This window comes from Lissotriton helveticus, chromosome 7 (genome assembly GCF_964261635.1).
Source record: "Lissotriton helveticus chromosome 7, aLisHel1.1, whole genome shotgun sequence".
Lineage (NCBI taxonomy): Eukaryota > Metazoa > Chordata > Amphibia > Caudata > Salamandridae > Lissotriton > Lissotriton helveticus.
This window is the reverse complement of record NC_136068.1, coordinates 105800173-105807870: the sequence shown is the minus strand read 5'-3', so window position 1 is coordinate 105807870 and position 7698 is coordinate 105800173. Positions and strand designations below refer to the sequence as shown.

The 7698-nt window shown below is 56.7% G+C and overlaps 1 protein-coding gene across 1 annotated transcript in view; it reads left to right on the top strand.

Moving 5' to 3' along the window:
• Positions 1 to 268: 268 nt before the first annotated feature.
• NTSR1 (neurotensin receptor 1) overlaps positions 269 to 7698 on the top strand; it is a 914324-nt gene continuing 906894 nt past the window's right edge. The window contains exon 1 of the mRNA XM_078650426.1: positions 269 to 2278. Within this exon, the coding sequence (XP_078506552.1) occupies positions 1589 to 2278 (690 nt within the window). The 5' untranslated portion in view covers positions 269 to 1588. The remainder of the gene's footprint in view (positions 2279 to 7698) is intronic.

Below are 7698 nucleotides of genomic sequence, written 5' to 3'. Positions count from 1 at the left end.
GCATCCACACCGAGCCCGCCGCACACCCTCTTCTAGCGGCTACTGGCCTGCTGCAGCATCGAAGCGCTGGCAGCCCCAGCCGGTTCATTGTTGAGTGGATGGTGCTGTGTGTGTTTGTGTGTGTGTGGTTCCAGCGCAGACTGCTGAGCGGGTGTGTGGAGATGCGAGGTCTGTGCTGCTCTGCTCTTATGTGTGTGTGTGGGGGGGGGGGGGGGGGCGGGGCGCTGTCTCGTTGAATCAACGAGAGAGTGGCGCTAGAACAGTGGATGGGAGGAGAAATGGATGCTCTGGGTGGGATTCGGGGACTTGTCGGAGCGGCTTCTTGAAAGAGATTTCCACCACGCGACAAGGACAGCCCCCTCGCCCCCCTCCTTTCCTACGATATATTAAAGACAGGCAAGTTTCACGCGCAGCGCCTTCCAGCTCTGAGAGGCTCGGAAACTGGACATCGGAGGAGGCGGGCACTGCCAGGCACTTTATGGACTGTTGGAACTAAAGGACTCGGCATTGTTGAGGGTCACTGCCTGGCACTGCCACTCGGCAAAGGGGCGGGACCACCTGCTACTCCAGGAACGCTGCATTTCTTTGCAGCGTGTTCATTATCACTGCCAACATCTGTCCTGGCAAGTTGCCAGGGGGCATTAACAATTCACCAGGAGCACTGCCTGTGTCTGAGGGGTGCCACCTGGCATGCACAAGTCAGCCTGGAGCAGTGATGTAACCCTGCCTGGCACCGTGAATGGACTACCCCTGGCACAGACAGTGTGAACTGCATGGCACTGTGAGTGGACGTAACCTGGCATCGTGAGTGAATTCATCCGGGCAGTGTTGGCTGCCGGGCATCACGAGCGGACAATTCCTGTGAGTGGTCCTTCTCTGCCATCCTGGGTCTACAGTGGCTGGTACTAAAAGCAAGCAGTTCCTGGCATCATGCGTGGATGCTCTGCACCGTGGGTGAACACACCCTGGCACTGCCAATATATGGACTGAAGTGGCACTGTCGGTGCACATTTCGTGCCTTCGTGAGTGGTCTTTCTCTGGCGTCGTGAATAGTCGTGAGAGTCATGACTTTGCACCATGGGCAAAAACCCATCGCACTTTGAGAAGACAAACCCTGGCATGGAGAATGGGCACTGCCTGGCACCAGAAGGCTTGGGTGGCCCTGGAAATAGATCATCGGCTGGGATCGCTGGTGAAATCACTACGAAATACACCACACGCACAAGGTGCGCAGTGCCCAGCGGCATGAGGGCGCACCCCGCACCCTGAGTGGAACAGGACAGTACTGTGATTGTACCTATCCTGGCAGATTGGCTGGGGCTCTGTCGGGGGGCATTATCGGGCTCTGAAGAGTGGCAATGCCTACGAATCTTGGCAATAGGAGGAGGATACCAGCTGTCACCAGGAAGCGCAGCATGTCTTGCCACCAATGTGAGAATCGGATGGCACAGTAGATAACTGTTCAGAACTTGCTGCCACAAGAAAGTGGCACTCCTTCGAACCAGTGAGGGGCACTTCCTGGCACCGGGGGCCACCTACTGCTTGGACTCCTGAGGGCTGGAAGCAGCCACCGGTCCGTGCCCACGCCATGGATTTTATACTGAATGCCACCTCGGAGAAGCCCACCGGGCTGGCATGGGGCGCCCTCCAGGACGAGGACTTCGCCCTCAACTCGTCCAACCAGAGCGGGGACCCCCTGACCAAGGCCAGCCACGCGGAGGACGACCTGGACGTCAACACGGACATTTACTCCAAGGTGCTGGTGACCGTCGTCTACCTGGGGCTCTTCATTGTGGGCACCACGGGTAACTCCATCACCGCCTACACCCTGGCCCGGAAGCGCTCGCTGCAGAACCTCCAGAGCACGGTGCACTACCACCTGGGCAGCCTGGCCCTCTCCGACCTGCTCATCCTCATCCTGGGCATGCCCATCGAGCTCTACAACTTCATCTGGGTGCACCACCCCTGGGCCTTCGGCAACGCCGTGTGCAAGGGCTACTACTTCCTGCGGGACGCCTGCACCTACGCCACGGCGCTGAACATCGCCAGCCTCAGCGTGGAGCGCTACATGGCCATCTGCCACCCCTTCAAGGCCAAGAGCATCATGTCGCGCAGCCGCACCAAGAAGCTGATCACCGTCATCTGGCTGGCATCGCTGCTGCTGGCGCTGCCCATGGTCTTCGCCATGGGGCAGGTCTACCACTCCGAGGACCGGGACCCGGACAGCCTCATCTGCACCCGGATCGTGGAGGTCTCCACCTTCAAGATCGTCCTCCAGGTGAGAGCGCGTGACGTCACCGCGTAGGATGTGACGGCAGAGGAGAGGCGCTATGTTGGGTCAAAGTCAGGTCTAGCTGGGGTCACGGGGATACCCGCCAGTCAAGGCGCCACCCAGAGGACTGGGGGCAGAGGTGGCCAGGCATGCTGGGAAAAGGTCAGGTCTAGCTGCTGGGGATTGGGGTCACGGGGTCAAGGCGAAGATCAGCCCCACCCAGAGGGCAGAGTGGGGCCAGGCCTGCTGGACTAATCGCCAACCCTGGTTTGGGCTCAAAAGAATCAGGCAGTCGGGGTCAGAGGGGAAGACCTGGGAATGCCAGGGTGAGGGTATCAGGCCATGGGCTGTGATGTCAGATAGGAGCGCCACTGTGAGGTCTGGAACACAGGGTAGGGGTCTGTGGACATGTCAGTGACTGGAATGCCAATGTTTGGGTGGGGGCGGCCAGTATAGCGTCTGGAATGTCCCAGGATGAGGGGGCAATGTAGATTATGAAATGCCAGGATGGAGGGTCCGGTCGGTGTAGAATCTGATACGCCACAACCTGGGGTCAATGCAGTGCACTGAATGCCAGACGTGGGGGCGTAAAGTATGGTCCGGGCCACACAAGGTTTTGGATGTGGAAAGTCTGCTCTGGGGAAATCGCACCCGCAGCACGTGCGCACACTTCTCTGGGGTGTTCAAGGTGAATGCGCGTTTTATTAAAATGTGTTAACACGCATGCCATTCTCGGCCTGGCAGCGACGAACAGAAAGAAAGACACAGGGAAGGAAGTTTTGACGTGTAGTCACGGGGGCAACAACATTTTAAGTCACAGAAGCACCTACACTTACTGTCTTGAATTTGCACCCATGCCAGTTGTTCACCCTACGTGATAAGGCAGTCCATAGATGCGTTATTCTATGGCATGTTACGTTTTATAGCGCTGTATTTCCGTGATTATGAGCTTCCGGCGTACAGCTATATTTCGAGGCATTGTAAAGGTTAATTCCAACTTGAACCTCCTGAAATGTTTACTTGTGTTTGTGTTTCCGCTGATCTATTTGACGATGCATGACATCGGCATTGGGGGACGGTGTTCAAATGGTTTACATCTTTTCTTGAAGGCCGCCGCCGGACGATCTGGGTTTCCCAGAGCTCTGCCGAGATGCCGCCATTGGGAGTCGGGGTTCCACAGGGTTCTGTGTTGAGCCCGTCGTTGTTTAACATCTTCATGTCCCCTCTGGCGGCGGCGGTGGAGGCTAATGGGGCCCAGATCGTGTCCTACGCCGATGACACGCAAATCCTCTTCACATGCGGTAAAGATCAGGCATTCGATGGAGAGAGTATTCGGGGCTGTCTGGGCATGGTCTTCGACTGGTTCCAGCGGAACAGCCTGAAGGCCAACTCCAGTAAGTCGGAGGTCCTATTCTTCGGCTGTGCCACCGACCCTGAGTGGCGGCAATGGTGGCCGTCTGAAATGTGTCCTCCTGCACAGTTATCATTGGTCGCCAAAAATCTTGGTGTTAAACTGGACAATAAGCTTTCATTGAGAGCTCATGTCCTTGGTCTGGCCGGCACCTGTTTCGGCATTTTGAAGATGCTCCGCAAGTTCCTTCCACTGCTTTCTGCGGAGCATAGGCGGATTACCGTGCAGGCGCTTATTGGATCCAGGTTGGATTACGCCAACGCCCTCTTTCTTGGCCTCCCTGACTACCTAGTCCAGCGCCTGCAGGTGGCACAAAACTCTGCTGCCCGTGCCATCTTTGGCCTGCATAGGCGAGCACGAGCTTCTGGGCTGCTGCAAACGCTCCACTGGTTGCCTATCCGGAAGCGGATTATGTTTAAATCCCTGACGCTGATGCACAAAGCATTGTTTGGCTCAGGGGCCGGGTACCTACGGCGCAGGTTGGCCTTCTATCGCCCAGTCCGCTCACTGCGGTCCGAATCTCTTTTTACTGCCGTGGTTCCGCGTGTCAGGAAGGCCCGTACTGGGGGCCGCTCCTTCAGCTGCAAGGCACCCCAGTTGTGGAATTCTCTTCCACTGGCGCTACGCAGCACCCCCAATCTGCTGCAGTTTAGGAAGAGCCTGAAGACTTGGCTTTTTAATCTCTAGTTTCTTTTTGGTGGGTCTTTTCTGTTTCTTGTATCTGTTTTTCCCTGTTATGTTATTCTACATTGAGCTGCCTGTGGAAAGCGCCGGGACACTCTTTTAGAGTAGCCGTGCGCTATATAAACTTATTTTTAACATAACATAACATAACTATTGTTTCACAGAAGTGGCCTATATGCATAGTCAATTGTTTTTTTTCGTCTGAATTTCGTGAATTCAAATGTAATTGCAATTTCACTCATAGTATTATTTATGAGTTATTCAATAGTTCATTCATCCACCTGTTTTGATAACCTAGTTACTATTATAATGGTCACGTGGCTTAATTTGTAGGATGTCTAATTTCGCCAGCAACATGTGTGATCTTTGGCGTGCAAGCTTTCCTTCGTGTAATCAGTCAGTGGAAACCAAATCACGAGCACACACTCTCCCCCCGGGTTCGGTGACCCGTCAAGGGGCGCGCAGGTTGGTTTCAAGTGCTAAGAGTCGGCCATTAGCGGGGAAAAACACTTCGCGTGCCTTCAGCCTCCGTGGAGAAATGTGTAGCGTGGAGTCTGCGTGTTGGGGGCTGCGGGGACTCTGGCATCACTAATGAGCCCACGCCGGCAAGATTTACGGAAGGCTGTGCAATTATGTCCCATCTGCTGCCTGCTCCTTCCGCCCTGTGAGCGGCGGATGCCAGGATGTCTTCCACCCGCAGGGCTCGGAGCTGGGACGCAAGAGGGGAGAGTGGGTGTGTTAACACGGAGCCCATCTGACACCGCATCCAGCCAGCCTCAGGAAGACCCCGAAGCAGGGGCACCTGGAAACTTCCGCGCTCAGCCAGAGAGACGCGTTCCAGGGCAGAGACACGTGGGAACGGCCGTGCTCAGCCAAAGAGACGCGTTCCAGACACACGTGGAAAAGTCTGTCAGTAGTCAGCCAAAGAGACGTGTTTAAGAGCAGAGACACCTGGGGACACCCGTGCTCAGCCAAAGAGACGCGTTCCCTTCCAGAGCAGACACATGGGGACGTTCGCGCTCAGTCAAAGAGACGTGTCTCAGAGCACAGACGTCTATAGGTCTATAGAAGCCCCCGTGCTCAGCCAGAGACTGCACCAGACCCCCTGCACGCTGCAGGAGGTTGGGGGAGGGGCGGCGAGGGGTCGCCCTGCTGCGCAAGACGCGCCTGCGGAGCGTCCCATTAGGGCCAGCTGTAATGATGTCAAGCATCTCGCATTCAATGACATGCTCTGCTCTATGCATCGCTATATAGCGCCATGAGGTGGATCCGATGGAAAAGCTGAGCTATGCACGCAAGGCTTCCATCCGCCCAGTCCTGACTCGTGGTCTGCGTACAGTGGAAGCGCTGCAGGGAGCGCTATCGTGATAATATAGGGCGCACTGCACTTCTGAGAAAGTGTACCCACATTTAGGAAGCCCGCTAGTTCGTGCATGAGCTGCAGGCGGTGCACGGAGCGGCAGGCCCCCGTTTCCCCATTGGGAGATGTGTGCAGAGCTCTGCAGGTGAACCCGGGGTGCATTCGTGTTGCAGAAGTGGCTACGGTTTGCCAGACTCAGCGATGGCACGCACCTTCCTGCTCCTGCACGCGAATAAAGTGTGCAGTGCTCCCCGGGTGCACTGCACACGCCTCTCTGCTCCGCGTCCCCCATTCCTCGTGTGGGAGATGTTTGCAGCGCTTCCTGACAGACACACTCTGTTCTGCTCCTGCGTCTGCATGGCAGCAGTGCCTGGTGTTTGCAGTGCCCCTTCAGTGCACGCACCTCACTGCATCTGCGTCCCTGTGTCTGCAGTGGGTGATGTTTGCAGTGCCCCTTGAGTGCACACTCGCCTCTGCTCCTGCATCCCCGTGTCTTCTCCTAGATGTCTGTGTCTGCAGTGGGTGATGTTTGCACTGCCCCTTGAGTGCACGCACTTCTCTTCTCCTGCATCCCTGCGTCTGCAGTGGGTGATGGTTGCACTGCCCCTTGAGTGCACGTACCTCTCTGCTCCTGCGTCCCTGTGTCTGCAGTGGGTGGTGTTTGCAGTGCTCCTTGAGTGCACGCACTTCTCTTCTCCTGCATCCCTGTGTCTGCAGTGGGTGATGGTTGCACTGCCCCTTGAGTGCACGTACCTCTCTGCTCCTGCGTCCCTGTGTCTGCAGTGGGTGATGGTTGCAGTGCTCCTTGAGTGCACGTACCTCTCTGCTCCTGCGTCCCTGTGTCTGCAGTGTGTGATGGTTGCAGTGCTCCTTGAGTGCACGCACTTCTCTTCTCCTGCATCCCTGTGTCTGCAGTGGGTGATGGTTGCACTGCCCCTTGAGTGCACGTACCTCTCTGCTCCTGCGTCCCTGTGTCTGCAGTGGGTGATGGTTGCACTGCCCCTTGAGTGCACGCACCTCTCTGCTCCTGCATCCCTGTGTCTGCAGTGTGTGATGGTTGCACTGCCCCTTGAGTGCACGTACCTCTCTGCTCCTGCGTCCCTGTGTCTGCAGTGGGTGATGGTTGCAGTGCTCCTTGAGTGCACGTACCTCTCTGCTCCTGCGTCCCTGTGTCTGCAGTGTGTGATGGTTGCACTGCCCCTTGAGTGCACGTACCTCTCTGCTCCTGCGTCCCTGTGTCTGCAGTGGGTGATGGTTGCAGTGCTCCTTGAGTGCACGTACCTCTCTGCTCCTGCGTCCCTGTGTCTGCAGTGTGTGATGGTTGCAGTGCTCCTTGAGTGCACGTACCTCTCTGCTCCTGCATCCCTGTGTCTGCAGTGTGTGATGGTTGCACTGCCCCTTGAGTGCACGTACCTCTCTGCTCCTGCGTCCCTGTGTCTGCAGTGGGTGATGGTTGCAGTGCTCCTTGAGTGCACGTACCTCTCTGCTCCTGCGTCCCTGTGTCTGCAGTGGGTGATGGTTGCACTGCCCCTTGAGTGCACGCACTTCTCTTCTCCTGCATCCCTGTGTCTGCAGTGGGTGATGGTTGCACTGCCCCTTGAGTGCACGTACCTCTCTGCTCCTGCGTCCCTGTGTCTGCAGTGGGTGGTGTTTGCAGTGCTCCTTGAGTGCACGCACTTCTCTTCTCCTGCGTCCCTGTGTCTGCAGTGGGTGGTGTTTGCAGTGCTCCTTGAGTGCACGCACTTCTCTTCTCCTGCGTCCCTGTGTCTGCAGTGGGTGGTGTTTGCAGTGCTCCTTGAGTGCACGCACTTCTCTTCTCCTGCGTCCCTGTGTCTGCAGTGGGTGGTGTTTGCAGTGCTCCTTGAGTGCACGCACTTCTCTTCTCCTGCGTCCCTGTGTCTGCAGTGGGTGGTGTTTGCAGTGCTCCTTTAGTGCACGCACTTCTCTTCTCCTGCATCCCTGTGTCTGCAG